At 43.8% G+C, this 21001-nt stretch overlaps 1 protein-coding gene across 1 annotated transcript in view; it reads right to left on the reverse strand.

Annotated features, from left to right (window-relative positions):
* The window catches only part of Tm9sf2 (transmembrane 9 superfamily member 2), a 54006-nt gene extending 36617 nt beyond the window's left edge, over positions 1-17389 (reverse strand). Inside the window, exons 1-2 of the mRNA XM_028868268.2 lie at positions 17036-17389; positions 812-879 (exon numbers count right to left, since the gene is read on the reverse strand). Of these exons, the coding sequence (XP_028724101.1) occupies positions 812-879; positions 17036-17389 (422 nt within the window). The remainder of the gene's footprint in view (positions 1-811; positions 880-17035) is intronic.
* Positions 17390-21001: the final 3612 nt, after the last annotated feature.

Raw genomic sequence — 21001 nt, forward strand, 5'->3', positions numbered from 1 at the left:
AAAAATTTAAAAAGAAAACAAAATTATGTTGTTGTTTTTTTAGTCAATTAAAAAAGGAAAACTGTTGTTTGGTTGTATCTGTTATGCTGCAAAGCAGCATAAGAAGAACAGCCCATTTTTCCAAGCAGAATCTGTATCTGTGTGTGTGCAAGATGCCACCACATGTGTGCAGGCACCCAGGGCGGCCACAAGAAGTGTGAGATCCTCTGCAGCTGGAGTTCTAGCCAGTTTCCAGCCACCATGTGGGTGCTGGGAACTGAGCTTGGGTCCTCTGGAACAGCATCATGTGCTCTCAACTACTGAGCTACCTCTTTAGCCCCAGAACAACATGTTTCATCTGAAAGTGTTTTTGAGCTGGGTGTGGTGGCGTATTCTTGCAATCCCACCACCTGAGAGGCTGAGATTTGCCAAGAGTCTGAAGCCAGCCAGTGAGCCCTTGTCTCTACCACCTTTACCCAAATCTTCAGGCCCTATGCATTTAGGAAATGAATACAAATTTATTTCTGTAGGAAAATTAAAAGTTCTATATACAAAATTCCAATGCGTCACATAAAAGTTTAAATAAAACCAAGCTGGAGGATCTCTCTTTGGCTGAGGATTTCTAATGGTTAAGAATGTGACTGGCTTCTTTCTGCCTCCCTGATCTCTCACCTTTTACCCCAATATCTGGCTCTGGGATTTTTTTTTTTTTTATTAATAAGACCATTTAGCAATTCATCTTACAGAACCTCTGCAACTGTAATCAAGCCACTTCAATTAAATGTTTCCTTATAAGAAAAAAAAAAACACAAAAAACAAGCAGGAAACTTACGCTGTATATTCATAAGGAAGAACAGATTCCACGGAGTCAAGCCGGTTAACAAACAGCTCTATCTCAGCCTAAAATAAGGAAGCACAGGATTAGAACATGAACCCTGAAGACAGACACAGGTCATGCTAGAACTATTAAACCACTCTCTTATAAATATTCAATTAATGAGTTATATACATTTAAAACATAGCTATATAACTTTTTTTTAATTTTTTTTTTTATTGGTTTTTCGAGACAGGGTTTCTCTTGTGTAGCTTTGCGCCTTTCCTGGAACTCACTTGGTAGCCCAGGCTGGCCTCGAACTCACAGAGATCCGCCTGCCTCTGCCTCCCGAGTGCTGGAATTAAAGGCATGCGCCACCACCGCCCGGCGCTATATAACTTTTATAGATGTGTCTCCAATATTTCTAATGCTTTTTAAATTCTAAATTTTCTAAAATACTAAATAAGGTATTTTAAAAAGTCTGATTTCCAAATTCAGCACTTCCTTCTACAGCACAAAAGTAGTTTCTATTTGTAGGGGATGGAGAGGTGGTTAAGAGGGTGTACTGCTCTTGCAGAGGACCGGAGTTCAGTACCCAGCACCCCAGCCAGGCAGCTCACAGCCGTATCTCCAGCTCTAGAGGACTGGATGCCCTCTTCTAGACTCTCAGAGCGCACACACACACACACACACACACACACACACACACACACACACACACACAATCCTAAATAGAAACAAAATTATCTCTTAGAAAGTAGTTTCTGTTCCAGAACAACCAGTGCAACAAAAGACCTTGTCTCAATAAACAAGCAAGCAAGCAAACAAACAAACATAAAAAAAAAAAAAAAAACTTCCACTGAGCATACACTTTAATCCCAGCACTTGGGAGGCAGAGACAGGTGGATCTGTTGAGTTTGAAGCCAGCCTGGTCTACAGAGCAAGTTCTAGGACAGAGAAACTGTCTCAACACAAAACAAACAAAACAGCAATCTCTCCTTTAAAACACACCACAACCAAGAAATGCTGCTACAGTGGTTCGATTTTTTCAATCAACCACACTGTGAATACAATCCCATGCATATGTGCTCTCTTAAACAGCCAGGAGATGACCACATGGTCTAGAGTTGGAGGACAGTTATGATCAATCTGAGAATGGCACACTACAATTAGTAACAGTGAAGACGTTTACAAGGACCAGATCAATTTTAACACCAAGGAGAGGGAGAAGTGCTGTGGGATGGTCTGTATGGCAAATTACTCTGATTGGTCAATAAATAAAACACTGATTGGCCAGTGGCTAGGCAGGAAGTATAGGCGGGACTGACAGAGAAGAGAAAAGAAAGAACAGGAAGGCAGAAGGAGTCACTGCCAGCTGCTGCCATGAAAAGCATCATGTGAAGACGCCGGTAAGCCACGAGCCACGTGGCAAGGTATAGATTTATGGAAATGGATTAATTTAAGCTATAAGAACAGTTAGCAAGAAGCCTGCCACAGCCATACAGTTTGTATGCAATATAAGTCTCTGTGTTTACTTGGTTGGGGCTGAGCGGCTGTGGGACTGGCAGGTGACAAAGATTTGTCCTGACTGTGGGCAGGGCTGGAAAACTCTAGCTACACAGAAGAGCTAACTCAACTTTTTAGGAAACATGGACTAAAAGGCATCTTTGTACTAAAGCTTTCAAAATGTCTCCTAGATACATATGAAGCTTCCCAGGAAGCCATGTGTGTCCTGAAATACTTTTGGTGCTACACAAAAACGGAAAGAGAGTTAGTGGGGCAAACATCTTCACTAAGACTGAGTGGAGACCGCTGTGGCTTCCTCTGAGACCAAGAGGCAGCCAGTAAAAGCCACACTGCCGTTCTGACCTCACCAGTACTCAACACCTGCTAACACCCCACTCACCAAAAAGCAAAACAAGATACACAATGTGCAATATAACAGGCCAAAAGGGCCGACAAGACAGCTCAGCAGGAAAAACTGCTTGCTGTGTGAGCCTGGCGACCTGAGCTCACTGTCCAGATCAACTCCTGAGACTGTCCCTGAATTCTACATGCTTGCCTCTCCCCCACTAGAAAACCTTAATAACTAAACTAATAATTAAGTACACTGTCATTAGAGGAACAGTAAACAGAGCAGAGCAAAGTATAAATTGTGGGCCAGACTGCCCGGGTTCCAAACCTTGTACAATCACTATTAACTGTGTGATTTGGGTCAAGTTACTTAACATGTCAGTTTCCTCATGGGTGCTCCAGGTTTCTTATCTGCAGAATGGTGGTAATCTTTATCTTGTAGGGCTATGCTAGAGTACTGGTTGCCATTTATAAAGTATCTAAACAGTGTCTAACACAATGCTAAAATACAGACAAAAAGATTGATACTACAAACAGGTAGAGTCTAATAAAATTACTGTGTTCATCTGCTAAACTCCTAAAGACATTATTAGCCTTCGTAAACAGTTTCACAGGCAAACTCTGTACTTCTACTCAAGAAATAGCAACTCAATAGCCACACGGCTCCAGCCACCCAATATGTCTCTTTACATAAAAATATGCCATTGGTCATTTCAGCAAAAAAGATGATGGGACATGACGTTTCAGCACCACAGAATGTTTGAGTAATTAAAGACAAATATATACAACTGCTGTGAAAGCAAAACTTCTAGATGATGGGTTACTTGGTCAAAGGAATTTTCGCTAACATTTTTATGAAGACATACCTGAACACAAATACTCTGACATCTAGTAAAGAAAGAAAGGTCTCTAAAAATCTAATTCAGTTTATCTCTAGATTTCTCTAGACTTATTATATTCCATATAACTTTCTATGTTTTCACTTTCAAAATCTGCAGGCCTACATTGTAATCACATAATACAAGTCAACCGCTATCATTAGGTGTATCCTTTCTCACCCTTTCTTGGGAAGCTAGGCTGCCCAAGGCTTAAATCCTAACTCTGACCCCAGCTGAGTGTCTAGGCAGGTTCCTCTTTCCTGTGTCTATAAGAATGAAAATGATAACCCCATTTTCTAGCAGTTCTTGAGAAGCTTCACCAATGGCAGGTCCAAGGTGAAAGCTAACGGCTTACTACTGTGTAGCAACGTCCAACAGAACTTTAATGATGGAGTGCTCTTCATCTGCACTGTTGGATGCAGCAGTCTCTAGGCCACTTGAAGCTATCGGGCACTTAGAATGTGGTCGGTTATTGTAGCTCAACAAACTGAATTCTTAGCTTGTATATAATGCTAGCTAAATTTAAATAGTCACAGGAGGCCAATGGCTCCTGAATTGGGCAGAAAAGTAATAGAATATCAAGCAGCGTGGTGCCAGTTATATAAATAACCTCTTTGTATATTTAACATTTTTATTCCAGTTACTATAGCCTTTCTGTTCCAGAAAAAACAACTCTCATTTTATTAGTCCATCCCAGGGGTTGCAAACTTTTCCTATAAAGAGACAGAGTAAACAGTTTACGTCCTGTGGTACCCAATGGCTCTATCCCTGTGGTGTAAGAGCAGCCTAAACAACTGGTAACTGAGGATATGCCTGTGGTCCAGTAAGCTGAATGGGCTTAAAAAAAAAATCAGATGTTCATGTAATTTTCAATCATTACTAAATAATATTCTTCTTTCCTCCTCAACCATCTAAAAGCATAAAAACAATCTGTAGCTTGACAGCCTTCTGAGACTAGGCAGTGAGCTGGGTTGGACTTCTAGTTTACCTGTGAGCCTTACTTTTAGACAATGCTGTTCTTCAAGTTTCTGCACCACCATATCCAACTCTCTGTTCCTATTTTCTCATCTCTGGTGTCTTTGAGTCATAACCCTTGAAAACTGAAAGGCTGCAATCTTTCCCATTGCCTATCTTCATCACGCCAGCTGGTTTTCTTGGGACTCTGCTGCACTCATATGTAGCAGGAATCTTAAAAGTTCTTATTAATAAAAACAAACCTGGAGCTAAGTATTGGGGTGAACTGGAAGAACAGAGAGACAGAACAAGCCACAGCTAACCTCACCTGGCCAACTTCTCAGCTGGTCTTTGTAGCTAGAGTTTTCCTACCTTGCCCACAGTCAGGACAAATCTCTCTCACCTGCCAGTCCCACAGCCTCTCAGACCCAACCAAGTAAACACAGAGACTTATATTGCTTACAAACTGTATGGCTGTGGCAGGCTTCTTGCTAACTGTTCTTATATCTTAAATTAATCCATTTCCATAAATCAATACCTTGCCACATGGCTCATGGCTTACTGGCATCTTCACATGCTGCTTGTCATGGAGGCGGCTGGCAGTGACTCCTTCTGCCTTCCTGTTCTTTCTTTTCTCCTCTCTGTTAGTCCTGCCTATACTTCCTGCCTAGCCACTGGCCAATCAGTGTTTTATTTATTGACTAATCAGAGCAACACATTTGCCATACGGAACATCCCACAGCAGGTCTTGTTTCCTCAGACTGGAAGCCTTTGAGTCCTCATCCAGAATGAATCTCAGCTCAACTGCTGCTAGAAGCCTGAAAGCTTAACTAGCCAAATGCCTCTAGTTTGTGGTCCTCACGCCTTATATATCGTTCTGCTTTCTGCCTCACTCCCTGGGATTAAAGGCTCACTTTCTGGGATTAAAGGCGTGAGTCACCATGCTTGGCTGTATCCTTGAACACATGGATTTCTGCCTCTGGAATGCCAGGATTAAAGACGTGTGCTACCACTGCCTATCCTCTATGTTTAATATTGTGGCTGTTCTGTCTCTGACCCCAGATAAGTTTATTAGGGTGCACAATATTTCGGGAAATACAATACCACCTCACACATACACACTTTTAACAGATATGTCATCAAGCAGAACTAGAGCAAAATTCAAGGTTCAAGCACCAAAGTATCCTAGAATTACAGATGCCAATGTTACTTTTCAGTAGCCTCTGTCCCTGTGTATAAATACTCATCTCTCTCCTGTGATACTCAAAACTAAGGGCTCATCCTCAAGTATACATTCTTCTCAAATATTCTTTCTAAACTTGTTCAAGACCAAATTAATTTACTTTATTTAGTCTAAATAAACTTAATGGACTCAATTTTGCTCTCTCATATGACTTGTTTTTTGAACTGGGTCCCATGTAGACCAGATTGGACTTGACCTGCCTGTATAGCCAAGGATGACCTTGAACTTCCTGCTCCCTTCCCAAATGCCGGGATTACGTAGAACATCACGCCAGGCTTCCCATGTAATTTTAAAAAAGCTTCTGAAATTGTAGTCCTATTAGCATTACATTTATAACAGATCTAAAACTACCAATAAGTTAAAACATTTCATGTGTTTTCCTTGCTACAAACACCCTAATTAGCTTCAGATGTCAGCTCTGAAGTCTACAGAAAAATATACCCACCATCCTATAGCTACCCACTCCCTTAAGCTAGCCCATACTTGTCTTTAAATTCCAATTTAAAAGTCTTAGAAATCAAGCTTACTAGCTCCTTCTAAAACATTTTTTTTTTTTTTTTTTTTTTTTTTTTTTGCTGAGTTAGGGTCTCACTATGGAGCCAAGCTGAGCCTGAACTCACGATCCTCCTGTCTCTACCTCCTAAGTACTGATCACAGACAAGTGCCATACACCTGCCTCAGACAGACCTTTCATGACTTCTCTCTTCTTGAAACCATGCTAGCCTTCTGTTTCTATAACTTAGTGTCACTTAAACCAATTGTTCCCATCTCACTGCATCTTACTCTATTGCTCACTAGGCTTCACACCAGTTCTTGTCCTACTCTAGAAAATTATATTCATTTTATTAGTTTTTGCTAAGCTTGCATTTGGCATTTTATCCAATTAAATCTCCATTAAATTTACTTTCTCCATGAACTTTTCCTGATCTAGCAAAGTAGCCTCAAATTGTACACATAGAAAAGGTGTTACAATGCCTCCAGACGGTATGTGTTGGCTCTGCTCTGTGACACACAAAAAGTCTGTAATTACCAAGAGCTTTCCATAAAAATTTCCAACAATAGTGTTTCTCACAAATCTTCCACCTGAAAACGAAGTTCATTTTAACATTACACATAAATAAGGAGCACAAGATCAGTTTGGCAACAGCAAAGCATTAGACTGCTGTGGGGGAAAAGATTAGGGACTGGAGACACGACTCAGGAGCACATGCTCTTCTTCCAGAGGTGCTGATCTGATTCTTCTTTGGGCCTCTGCAGGTACCCATAGCATACCCACACATTAAACAATTAAATTTTAAGATTTTAGGTCTAGTCTCAACAAACGTGATCTTGGGCAATTAATAACCTTGAATGTAGACTAGATGAGGCTATAACAAAAGAAAATGGTACATACAGTAGATGGCCCATAGCCCCATAACTGGTATGCAATTATAAGTTAAATGAATAACTATGTATACTTGTTGTCTGTTAGTTTACAAAAGCTGAACAATCTTGAATTTGGATGAAGATTTACTAGCATACGGGTAACTCCTCGGGCTTCTGCAAGAGGTCCTCTAGCAGTGGAAGTGGCAATGACTACATGCTGGGTGGGCCATTGCTTCTGCACAGCCATTGATCATATCACAGCTACTCAGCTGGGTTTCTTAAACTTTTCTGCTTGTGACTGTAGCTAGGAAAATTTTTACACAGTTCTGAGTAATGGATAAAGAAAATAAGAATACAAATCAAACATTAATTGGCAGAACAATTATTTGGTATAATCATGCCAATTACTGAAAATAAAAGCAAATTTGCATACTCATAAGTAGAGGTGTTTGTCATTTTTTTTTTTTTTTTTTTTTGGTTTTTAGAGACAGGGTTTCTCTGTGTAGCTTTGCGCCTTTCCTGGGACTCACTTGGTAGCCCAGGCTGGCCTCGAACTCACAGAGATCCGCCTGGCTCTGCCTCCCGAGTGCTGGGATTAAAGGCGTGCGCCACCACCGCCCGGCCCAAGGTGTTTGTCATTTTTAACATAAAACAATAAATCATGTTGGCTGGAGAGATGGCTCAGAGGTTAAGAGCACTGGCTGCTCTTCCAGAGGACCCAGGTTCAATTCCCAGCATCTATTCATCGGATTACAACCATCTGCAACTACTACATTTGCATTTGTTAGGGAGAGCTATTGAGTCTCTATGGGGTTTAAATTTCTTATTATTAAAACAGCAAGCACTATAATCAGTGACATTTAGGTAATGGGGATGGGATAGGATGAATATGACCAAATTATATAAAATGAATATGTCATATATATTATAAACAAGTATGAAAAGCCCACTGTGGTTGGGTATGGTGGTGCACACCTTTAATCCTAGTGCTTGGGGGGCAGAGGCAGGCTCTGCGACTTAGAAGCCAGCCTGTTCTTTGCAGCTAGCTCTAAGCCAGCCAGGGCTACAGAGATTCTGTCTCATAAAGAGAGAAGAAAAGCCGACTGTTTTCTGTAAGTAACGTATGCTAATAAAAAAAAAAACATAAAAGTGTTAAAAATCCTTTTTTTCCTTTGAGGCAGGGTCTCATGTATCCCAAGTTGCCCTTGAACTCATTATTTAGCTGAGGATGACCCTGAACTCCTGATCCTGCCTCCACCTCCCAAGTGCTAAAATCCCATGTGTTTGGTGCCACCAAACCTGGCCTTTGATTTTAAGGTCATCATCTTCTGCTCTAAGCATCTTTATTCCCTACTCAAAAGTTAAATCCATCCCTTTAAACAGGGACGGCCAACTCTACGACGAGTGGCCGGAGAGGGCTTCAAAGACTGCTTCTCTTACACCCCACTCTCAAACCGTCTCTGGCTTTGTCACACAAGCACACACACAGCTCAACATCAAAGAGAATCCTACATCACTGAGACAAAGCAAGACTGAGTATAAACTCACACTAAGAAATCTGTATGGCAGAAGTGTGCCAGGAGCCAAGATGCCGAGAACTGACTCTCCCCAAGAAGCAAATCAAGCACTTGAGCACAAGGGCCTTGCTTAACCATGAGTATGCGCTTCAGTAAAATGACCCCAAATGTAAAGGGTGTAGATGTAACCAACCGTCTTATTAAATAAGGAACACAGAACCAATGTAACAGAGAAAGCCAAGAGGTCAGAGCTCAGAGCTAAAATCTTACCCTTCCTCCTGCAAGCTCCTAGCTTCCTGAAAGAGAGCTATTTCCTGTGTGTAAGTCTTTTCATAGTCTTTTGTTCTGCCTTCTCATTGGTTGTAAACCCAAACACGTGACTGCCTCGTCACTATCTGTATGTACAGCCCCCCAGGTCTTAAAGGCGTATGTCTCCAATGCTGGCTGTATCCCTGAACACACAGAGATCTACCTAGCTCTTCTACCAAGCGCTGGGATTAAAGGTGTGTGCCACCACTTCCACACTCTTGCTATGGCTCTAATAGCTCTGACCCCTGGGGAACTTTATTTATTAACATACAATCAGAATCACATTTCAGTACAATTAGAATACCACCACAAAAGGGCACACTGAAGATCCTGCACACGGGACCTATGCAATATCAGCAAATGTTTATCCTCATTTCAGACCTACTCCTGAGAACTCACTTTTAGGAGCTGTGCTGAGAATTGGGCTGCTCTTTTCTAGTACTATGTTTTCAAAACAAACTTATCCAGGAAGGAAAATGGGACCAAATATTTAATCTTTCCTATTAAGTTTGGCCAGGATGACTCTATTTTTGCATTAAAAAAATCTTCTATTAATCCTTGAAAACAAAATTTGCATGGCAAATTTTTTTTTTATCTAACGTAGAGTTCAGGGGTATCTCTTCTAAGTCCATCTTCCCAGTGCATGTTTTTACTTTCTGTTTCAATCAGCCCACCCTGTATGTGACCCCAGCTGTGGTCTGAACTGTGTCACTGCTTTGGACACATGGGTCAAGTTCAAATGCTATGGGTTCCTCTAGGTCCCTGCTCTAGGCTTCTGCTTCCCCCACTGCCATCACGTCAGCTCCACCTAACACCTACAATGAGGAAAGGGCCTCAGGGAAGGGTACAGCTTTGTACAAGGCCCAAAGCAAACAGCCAGGCAGTCACAGAAGGGTCTAAAACAATAGCACAGATAGAAAGGAAAAGGGGAAGGCTACGCTGAGACTGATCTGAGGAAGTCTTTATTCTTATTTTATGTACACTGGTATTTTGCCTGCACATATGTCTGTGTAAGGGTGTCGGATCCCGTGGAACAGCAGGTACACAAGTTGAGCTGCCATGGGGGTGCTGGGAATTGAACCTGGGTCCTCTGGAAGAGCAGCCAGTGCTCTTAACCACCGAGTCATCTCTCCAGCCCCAATTTGAGCAAGTCTTAATGCAGACATAATAAAATAAAAAATCTTAGCAGGAAGTTGTTAAACAGGAACTCACAGTACAATAAAAGGTAGGAGTGTTTTATTGTTCACATTGATCTTTTATTCAGGGCTCTTTCCTTATATCTCTGAAAAATAAAGTTTCAATTTTAGAGTGTATCAAAGAATGGAATATAAATCTGACCTTGGGCAGGTGATGGCATACACTTGTAATCCTAGCATTTGGGAGGTAGAGACAGGAGGATCAGGAGTTCAAGGCCATACATTGGGATTACAAGGTCAACCTGGACTACACAAGATCCGGTCTAAAAACATTCCCAAAAAGAAAAAAAAAATTCCAAATTCTTTATATAGATACACAGCTTTCTGGGGGACTAACACATCAACTCTGGATGTCTTGGCTCCCAGGAGGCAGGGCAGCAAAGCAGGAAAACCCAGGGCACCCAGAGTGGTGAGAGGCTCGAGTGTGGAGTCAGGCAGTCCTGGGCTTATCTGCCTGGCTGAACTCTTACTGCCTCTGTGAACTGGAGACAATTGCTAAATGGTACTGAGCTTCCATTTCTCCTTAAAAACCCCAGAACGGTTATGGAGATTAACTGAGTTACTATGTGCCCAGAACACACAAAAGCTACAAACTGCAGTCACTATCATTAGCAGAGGACATTTAGTAGGCCTGAAAGATAACAAAAGGAAATTTTTTTTACAAGTTTCACCCACAACCTGCTATGGAGATAGAATTTTCTTCTTTCTTTTAATTTTTCTTTTTTTCTTTTTAAGATAAGGTCTCACTATGTAGTTCTGGATGGTCTGGAATTTGCTATGTAGGTACAGTAGGCTGACTGCCTCTGCCTCCCAAATGCTGGTATTAAAGCAGTGCCCCACCATGCCCAGCAGTTTACTTAACAGCCACAGAGAAGGATCCAGTTGCCACAGGAACTAGACAACTTACTGAGAAGCCACGAAGGCAGGTGTCTGCCAGGAAGATTGGGAACAGGTAGTTTAAGGGACTCGGTGTGATAGTACAGGCCAGCAAATTCCTACAGGACCCAGGGTACACGTGTAGGTTTACTTTGCTGTGATGTGGCATACATGCCTGCGACTCTGTTTCATGTACTTAGTTACACACCTTTGGAAGGAAGAACTGGAAGAATGTTTACTGACTGTATAGTGAGTCTTCCCAATGCCAATACACACATTCCCAGGTTTCTAGAAGGTAAGAATCCACACTTTTATTCTAGAGAAAACTACGAGGGTACGACACTAAATAACAGTAAAGGCTAACCACTTGTAACAATAAATACACACATAAACTAATTTTTCTTTCAATACTTCAAAAATCTTCATATTACGTCAGTCAAATGTTAGAGACACTCTGCTCTGTTCAGAGCAACACACAGGCCTGCTTTTTTAAATCTGACTCATTCCATGTTTGAAAGCAACTGCTCCTAAAATAACAGACACAATTTATAAAAAGCTTCTAAAAATAACTATCAAGAAAGGAAGGTTAAAAGTATGACTGAGTAAGGTTTCATTTTATCACGGTTGCTGAACTAATGCATTTGAGTTTTGCTGTTAGCTACTAGGGAGTGGAGTTAAGTCATCTTTCTTCCTTTTTTTTTTTTTTTTTTTTGGTGACAGGGTTTCTCTGTGAAGAGTCCTGGAACTCACTCTGTAGACCAGGCTGGCCTGGAACTCACAGAGATCTGCCTGTCTCTGCCTCCCAAATGCTGAGATTAAAGGTGTGTGTATGTCACCAAGTCCAGCCCCAGGGAAGAAATCCTTACTCTTTCTCCTAAGAATATGATCTCTATATTAGTCAGTAAAAAGGTGTCCAATGTTTCGAGAGCTTGTGCTATTTTAGTTCTTAGGTCTGAACTGACATTAAGGAGCCAAATATTGACAGTTAAAATTGTAAAGGTGAACTGTCACTAATCTTCAATTACTAGCTACTACAATACCACTCACTCCACTTGAGACCTGGTCCAAAGCTAACCAGCACACAGCAGCTAAGTGAGAGAGTCAAAACTTTTATATTAATGGGAACTGTACATTTCACACTGTGCACATCTATTCACTCTGATCATACAGCCACATATCCCTGGATGGAGCAGAGGCTACAGGAGCAGAACCCCATAGTGCATGCCTTCATTGTTATGGTCTTAAAAACTAACAAAACAAGGCACAGAAATGGGAGGAACACCAGACACCTCAACAGCACTCAAAGCTCCATATGAAATGTGTTTCCAGGAATGGGGGTGTAGCTCAGTGGTAGAGCACATGGCTAGTATATTCAAGTCCCTGGGTTCAATCCTTAACACCACAAAAATTAAAAGAAAGTATCTCAGGTATCACCACATAGTTCTTAATGTATAACTAAGCTGAGACCTGGTAACAGCACACTCCTATAATCCCAACAGTAGGGAGGATAAAGCTGAACTATTTTGTACTTGAGATCAGGAGAGCAAAAGACCATTTCAACAACCCAAACCAAAGCAACTGGGAAACAAATATTAATACTGGGATGCCATTCTTGCTGATGACCTGAGTTTGGTTCCTAGTACCCATGTCAGTGGCTCACAACCTATGGTGGTATTTTATTTGTACTGAAATGTGATTTTAATTGTATGTTAATAAATAAAGTTGCCCGGGGGTCAGAGTTATTAGAATCATAGCAAGAGCGTGGCGGTGGTGGCACACGCCTTTAATCCCACAGATCTCTGTGTGTTCAGGGATACAGCCAGCATTGGAGACATACGCCTTTAAGACCTGGAGGGCGGTACTTACAGGCAGTGACGAGGCAGTCATGTGTTTGGGTTTGCAGCCAATGAGAAGGCAGAACAGAAAGACTATGTAAAGACATACACACAGGAAGAAGCTCTCTTTCGGAGAAGTAGGAGCACCGCAGGAGGTAAGATTTTTAGCTCTGAGCTCTAACCTCTTGGCTTTCTCTTTTACATTGGTTCTGTGTTTCGTATTTAATAAGACAGTTGGTTACATCTACAACAACCTTTTGTAACTCGACCTCTAGCGGGATCTGAGCCCTGTCCTTCTCAGGCATGTGCTCGCATGCACACAAAGGCACACTAAAAATAGGGGCTAGAGAGATGACTTAAGACCACTGGCTGCTCTTCTAGAGGACTCAGGTTCTATCCAGCATCCACATGAAGCTAACAAGTGTCTGTAAGTTCAGTTCCAAGATATTCGATGAAGACTCCCTGGGCACATGATACAGATATACATGAAGGCAAAACACTCATACACAGGAATAAAGTTAAAATAAAATTAACATTTAAGAATATACAAATAGGAGCTGGAGAGATGGCTCAGTCATTATGAGCCAGCACTGTTCTTCTAGAGGACCTGAGTTCAATTCCCAGTACCCACCCATCTGGCGGCTACAACCACCTGTAACTTCAGCTCCGGGGATCTGACACATCTGGCCTCCACAGGCACCCATACTCATATGCATCTACACACAGACACACATAATTAAAAGTAGAAATAAATCTTTAAAAAAAAACAGAATGCACAAATAATTCCTGCTAAGTACATTCCAACAAAACTAATTACAACAGAGAAAAACTGAAACTAATCTAAAGCCTGACAAGCATAAATGGTTAAGCAATCCAGACAGCATATTGTTAAGAATAAAATGCTCCCGCCTCTAACAGACACAAGAATGCACACATTATGACTACACAGACATTTAAATGTATGCACATGCAATGGTATTATGCTCAAAAAGAGTAAGCCAGGAAAAATCAGTATTTATGGAGGCTAAGATCATTAACCAGAAACTAGAGGAACATAAATAGGATTTTATGTTCAGTGGACTCCTGTTTCTCTGCTAGAAAATTAAACATAAAACTTTGTTGTTGTTGAGACAAGGTCTCTTTTCATATCCCTGTCTGCTGTGGGATGGTCTGTATGTCAAATAAAACACTGATTGGCCAGTGGCCAGGCAGGAAGTAGGTGGGACAAGGAGAGAGGAGAATTCTGGGAAGCGAAAGGCTGAGGCAGGGAGACACTGCCAGCTGCCGCCATGACCAGCAGCATGTGAAGACACCGGTAAGCCACCAGCCATGTGGCAAGGTATAGATTTATGGAAATGGATTAATTTCCATAAATTAATGGAAGCCTGCCACGGCCATACAGTTTGTAAGCAATATAAGTCTCTGTGTTTACTTGGTTGGGTCTGAGCGGCTGTGGGACTGGCAGGTGAGAGAGATTTGTCCTGACTGTGGGCAAGGCAGGAAAACTCTAGCTACACCCGTCTGTCCTGAAACTCATTATGTAGACCAGGCTGACCTCCAACTCAAGAGATGAGCTTGTCATTAAAGGTGTGCAAGGTGACAAAGTAGCCAAATCCTCAGTCTCTCAAATCCACCCTGAGACAAGGCAGAACGAGGATGTAAAAGTAAAAGACTGACTGCCACATATGTGACCGGAGCTGTACTTGCTTCACTCTGCACTCATCCAGCACAAAGACAGTGCTACCCTATGAAGTCTAAAGTGCCTTCCAAGGGGGGCACATAAGAAGCCAGCATGACTATCCTTGTGTTATAGAGGGGAAGGACCAGAAATAATAGAAACAGTATCCAAGTCCCTTCTGCCCTCCTTAAGAAACATGGGGTAGTGTGGTCTGAACCTTACGTTCTCCTGTCCCAATTCCTGGGTTGAAACATAGAAATGGTACTATGAAGGAAAGCCTTTTAGGGGATGACCAGGTCCTAGGGGCAGAGCTCCCATGAATGGTTTAGTGTCCTCAGAAAATGGCCTGAAGAAGTTCTTCCATTCCTTCCACAACATGAAGACATACCTGCATATAGACCAGGAAGAAAATGAAACCTCACCAGACTCTGAATCTGTGGGCACCTAAATCTTAGATTTCCAGCCTCCCAAACTGTGAAATAAATTTGTTAGGAAGACAAAGGGAAGGAGTATTCACAAACGAGCAGTTACCATCCTGACTGATGTAATAAAAATTTAAACTGTTTACTATGCAGAGTACCTCCCCACTGGGAGAAAAGGGAAGAAGTTTAAGTTCTCCACACAAGCAAGCTGGAGGAGAGGCCAGCAACACACCCTTGTTTCTACTGGCCAATGCGGAGCAGCTGAGAAGATGAAAATCGAACATCCAGAAATATGATGTCTTGCCTACTTTATCCTTACATCTATCAAATTAAAAACCTCAAAGGGCCCGGTAAATTTCCAAAAAGATACTTAAAGACTTTGTGAGAGAAAACAAAATAAAAACCCAGCTTGCAGACCACCTATAAATTCACTCACTCTCATCTCTAGTCTACTATGTCCAACGTCACGTCTCTGCAGCTTCCCCTGAAGACTTCAAGTCACAAGCCTTTCCTCATCTGCTCTTGAGGTATATGTGGACACAATATCAGACTTCATTAATTTCTTTTCCAGTGGTTGCTAGAGGAGCTGGAAATGTTATTTTTCTCTCTGAGGAATTATGAATATAACACACATTCGCTGTTCAGTTAAAGGCTAAGTACTCATTTGTAAAAGCTGGCTACTGGAAAATTACAAGAAAAAATGCAGTGTGCCTGCAAGACTGGACCTCACTTTGGGTCTGGAGGCAGAACTTTCTGCTCTGCGGGGTACCACAGTTAAAGACTGTGGACTGTTAGTCTGGGTCAGTCTTATAGACTGAATCTTGGAGATTCATAGGCTTTTTTTTTTTTTTAAGATTTATTTACTTATTATGTACACAGTGTTCTGTCTGCATGTATGCCTGCAGGGCAGAACTCATTACAGATGGTTGTGAGCCACCATGTAGTTGCTGAGAATTGAACCTAGGACCTTTGGAAGAACAGCCAGTGCTCTTAACCGCTGAGCCATCTCTCCAGCCCCTAAATTCATAGGCATTTTTTACAGATACAGATTTGTTTGTTTCTTTTTAAAACTAGTGTGATTGTAAAAAAAAAAAAAAAAAAGAAAAGAAAAGAAAAGAAAAAAAAAACTAGTGTGATTGTGTCAATACAACACAGGATAGCCGACAAATTTAAATCTAAAGAGAAACAGCAAAATGCAGTGGAAACTTTAATAGCCTCCCTAAAGGTCTAAAACAACCTCAGAGTTCACAACTGCGGTAAAGCTAGCAGTCATAAAATAAACACCAGCTTAAAAAATTTAGTAAATCAGTCTATTTACAGATTGTAAACGTTTTCTGAACTATTATTTGAACTGTTAAAATTAACAGTTTTAAGGAGATCCTCGGTCCTCCAAATGGTTAAGTATTTGTAACTTAACGAAATAAAGGTGTACTGTGATGCTCTACAACTAATAACATGAAAGCCGCTATCAGCTGTAAACTGAAAAACATGTAGGCGAAGTTCTACGAAGCCAACATTTTCAAGATGGGTTCTTTCTTCCGCCGTATGCTCAAGTGTTTAAAACCATCCCGGAGAAACTCACTTGGAGTCTCTTAAATATGTTTATAGAGATTTAAAAATAACATTTAAAGGCCAGGAATTAAGTGTCTCGATAACCAGTCTTACTAACGCAGTTTTTATGAGCGTTAGAATGTGTCACAATCCACAGGTTAAAATCAACTGCAAACCTTGAAGTTACGTATCAAAGTCCTAGAGAGAATGAACTGCGGTGACCAGGAGTTCCAGGAAAGTACAATGAAACGGGAAGCAATGAAAAGAAAAGTTACTGGAAGTTGTCGCTCTGCTGGGAGCGCCCTACGTGGGCAGCGGGTCACCCCGGGGAGCTGCGAGCAGGCCGGCCCGAGGGCGATCCGCTCGCCGCCGGAGTCCCGCCTGGGACGCGTCCCGCCTGGGACGAGCCACCCGGGCGCCCCGTCAACCCTTCCGAACGCAGCCCGGGGGGCGCGGCCCCCGGCCCGCCACAGCTCGGGAATGCGACCCCACCCACGGCTACGCCCCCTCCCGGGCCCGGCTCGCTGCCCCCGCAGGCCAGGCGGCCCGCCGGGCCTCCCCCACCTTGCACTCGTCGCTCTTCTTCTCTTCGGTGCAGAAGTTGACCGGCGCCAGGCCGGGCAGGTAGAAGGCGCTGCCCGGGTGCGGGCCCGGGACCGTCCCCAGCAGGAGCAGCGACAGCAGCAACAGCCGTGGGCCTCGCGCTGGCGGCGACGCGGGCGGCCTGGCGCTCATGCCGGCGGCTGCGAGAGAAGGACGGCCGAGCCGAGGGGGCGACGCGGGAGCAGGGGCGGGGGGCCCGGAGATCACCTGGAGGCCCGAGCGCCGAGCAGGCCGGCTCGCAACGGCTAGTTCCGGTTGCGCCGGGAGACACCGCGGGCCCCGCGACCGAAACCGAAGCGGGCCTCGACGGAGCATGCGCGGCCCCGCGTGCACATGCTCAGTGCGGGCGCCGCCCGCAAGCGCGGCGGGCTGCTTCCGGGCGGGGCGGGGCGGAGGTCCGCGTTCCGGGTTGGCAGCGCTCCGGCCGGATGACTTCCGTCTGCGGGCTTCCGACTCGCGCCGTCCGGCTCCAGGGGCCGCTCTGACCCCTGCGGAATGCCTCGTTTCTCGGTAACTTCCTCGTACACGCTCGTCAGCTCAGGACTGATGAGCCCAGTACTTACTGGTGGGGACCGAGTCGGTGGACGAAGGAAAGTTCCCACATTTTCCCAAGGAGTAAAAAATAATTTGACCATAAAAAGCCGATGGACCCCCTCCGCCCCGGGGAACCTTAGACGCCAATCGAGTTCCTCCCTCGAGTGCATCATTGTGGAGTATTGAACATTAACAGCCCCGCGTGACCGTGACCAGGTTTAAGGAGGGGCAAGTTCAGGACGTGGGTAAATTAGGAAGTCTGGAGTCCCACGGGCCGTCATATACTTGTGGGTGTTCATAGACCTCCCCCGCTGGCCAGGGTGTCAGTGGGGTCCAGCACCCCAGAGGACCCCCGACGGGCCCGGCAGAGCGCTCCGCCTTCGGAGCGCCGCCATCGAGCATCGGGACCCTTGGAGGCCCCTGAGCTCGTCAAGGCAGAAAGGAGACTAGGAAGGACCCAAGAGGGTGCCCCTCTTCCTACAGACCTGTGGAACATAGTCGATCTCCCAGAGGCTCCCATTTTTGTAACACAAGGAGCGGGGAAGTGTGTCCACACACTCACGTTTGGGCCGGGCGGGCATTGACAGCTCCCGCTGCGCAGAGAAGCAGCGGCTGCTGTCCACAGGTGGAAAGGGGGTTCACACCCCATTACTTATTTTTCTGACACTACCAGACTTGACCTTCCCTGGCGCCGCCTCCGCTCCAACCTTGTCGTTACTATTCTTTCTACCCCAGGTAACAGCGCCCTGCCTCAAACCTCGTTCCCTAGAGCGCACATGCTGTGCGCGGGGCCACCCAACCATGGGCTGGGTCCTTTCCGTGGTCTCCAAGCGCAGAACTACGCCCGGGCCACCGTGCTGGTCGTCTCGGCTTCTACTTGTGAGAGGGACAATGTACAGTGTGGGTGTCCCTCAATCCCGCGGGTGCCCCGCGGTATCTACCCTTTCGGGAACTGTATTTATTGGTTCACTGTTTGCCCGGTCTCTGCATCTCCCGCCTCCATAACCCGGGCCTGGAGAACCGAGGACGAAGCGAACTAAACGGACACACGTTCTAGATCTGAATTTAGAACCGCAGACTCTGGGCGCTGAAGCTTGAGGTTTCCCAGATGCATTTCACCCGCCCTCTTTCACAGAGCAAGACCGAGAACGGCCTCCAGGGTGGCCTGGACGACTCGGTACTGCTGAACCCACGGGACCCTAGGTGTTTTCCTCCAGTCCCCGCCACTCTCATACTCTGGGCAAAGTAAACAACAACACCCGGACAAACGGAGTCTGAGAACGAAAACGGCGTCGGGATTGCTGACAGAGGACTCGCCCGGAGCGCAGCGGGGACAGGGCTACGCAGAGCCGGTTCGCCAACGCCCATTTTGACACGTCACCGCGCTTAGCTGCTTTTTAGCTGGTAGACCTCTACTTCCGGATCCGGTCTCTCCTGTATAACGCTCCACCTGTGGTTCCCTAGGTTACCTGATGGCGGGGCGATCCAGGGCTGGGGAGCTCCTGGTTGGTGAGCGCTGATGGGCAGAAACGCGAGAGGAGTGGAGAGTTCTCTTCCAAGCTGGGAAAAAGGGAACTTTCCTCTGCGTTTTCCCCACGGACGGCGACGCTCTTTTCCGCACACTAATGATAACGCTGGCTGGAGCAAAACCTGAGGAATGTGATTTTCCTCTATGCTGCAAACTGCATTTGTCAATTCGGAGAAGCTGAGGAAAGGAAGGGAAGGGGGACTTTTATTAATAATGGATGCGGAGTTTCAGTACGGAATGATGAAAAATGTCTGGGAGGGATGAAGAGGTGGCTGCATAATTCAATATACTATGTCTCTGAGTTTTACACTCAAAATGGTTAAAATGATAAATTTTATTATGCATAGTTTACCATAGTTAAATAAAAAATCCAGAATTCTCCCCCCACACTCTTCTCTATTGAGATATTTTAGACGTCCATTTCTGAGTTTCTCACATGGTATGAATAGAATGACCAGATTTAGCAAATAAATATACAGATAGCCATGTTAAGCGATTTAATTTCAGATGGTCAATGAATAAAATATTACACGGGGCATACTTGTATATTATCTGATCATCCTATTCATGTGTCAAGTGTAAATTATAAGTGCCTTACATTTGAAAAAAAAAGTGTGCATTACACATTATTAGCTATATGTCGGTAAATGAAAGCATCTACAATATTTTTCTAGAATGGGGGAAAATAAACCAAAAGCGGGTTGTCTTTCAATTTCTGCCAGAGAACGTAGTCAATAACAGGTCAGAATATCCTACCCAAGATATGCCATTTCGGGAGAAAGATGGTTCTGGGTTAAAGGCAACAGAAAACTACTGGCACAGGATCGCCTCCTTTTCTGTCTAAGCAGTACAAAGATTTTCCTTTTTAGAAGTAGCAGTGGAGCCAGGTGGGCTACTTGGGAGACTGAGATAAGGATCACAAGTTCAAGACCTGCCTGAGTTGCAGATCCTTGAATTCCGGGAGAGTTTGAGAGACTTAATGAGACTGTGTCTTTAAGACGTTAAAAAAAAAAAAAAAAAAAAAAAAAAAACACAGGGTGGGGTTAATGGTATCTTGCTTGCCTGTGTGTGTGTTAGGTCCTAGTTTCAACCTTTAGAACACACACACACACACACACACACACACACACACACACACCAGTAGCAAGCAGGAGATGAATTATTTGGCCAAGAAAACCAGAACTTCTCCTAACTGGAAAGACTAAAGACAATACCAAGAAAAATCTTCATAATAAACCTTAACAACCAACCCTAATCTATCACATATTTCCTCATTGCTGTTCCAATGTACAGCCTGTGGCTCAAAACCCCTTTTAACTAGTAACTTCTGCTGCTGCTTTTACACAGTAGATATTCTTGTAAAACAACTGCTTCTTTGGTTTTCATTTCTTTTCTGTGAAGCCCCCATACACATAAAAACATGAATAAATATGTCTTCTGTCAAATGACTAATTTTTAGTTGTTGGTTAAAGAAAGTCCATTTTCTATAGTATAACTTGGAAGTAAAACTGGCCTTGGAAAAATAAACTATAAACACTGATCAGACAGGTCATTTTTCAAGTTATGAAATCTTGAATGGGGCAGGACATGGTGGTGCAGGCCTTTAACCCCAGCACTCAGAGGCAGAGGCAGGCGGCTCTCTGTAAGGCTGCCCTGGTCTACACCTGGACTACCTATCTAGACAGACCTTGTCTCAAAACAAACAGACACAGGATGGTCCTAGTGTTAGTCTTGTTTCCAATGCTATGACAGAATTCCCGGGAAAACTGCTTAATGGAGGAAAGATTTATTTTGGTTTATGCCTTTGGGGATTTGTCCATAATCCACTGGCTCCGTTGGGTTTAGTGTGGCAGAGCATCATGGCA

The sequence above is a fragment of the Peromyscus leucopus genome, chromosome 9 (assembly GCF_004664715.2).
Source record: "Peromyscus leucopus breed LL Stock chromosome 9, UCI_PerLeu_2.1, whole genome shotgun sequence".
NCBI lineage: Eukaryota > Metazoa > Chordata > Mammalia > Rodentia > Cricetidae > Peromyscus > Peromyscus leucopus.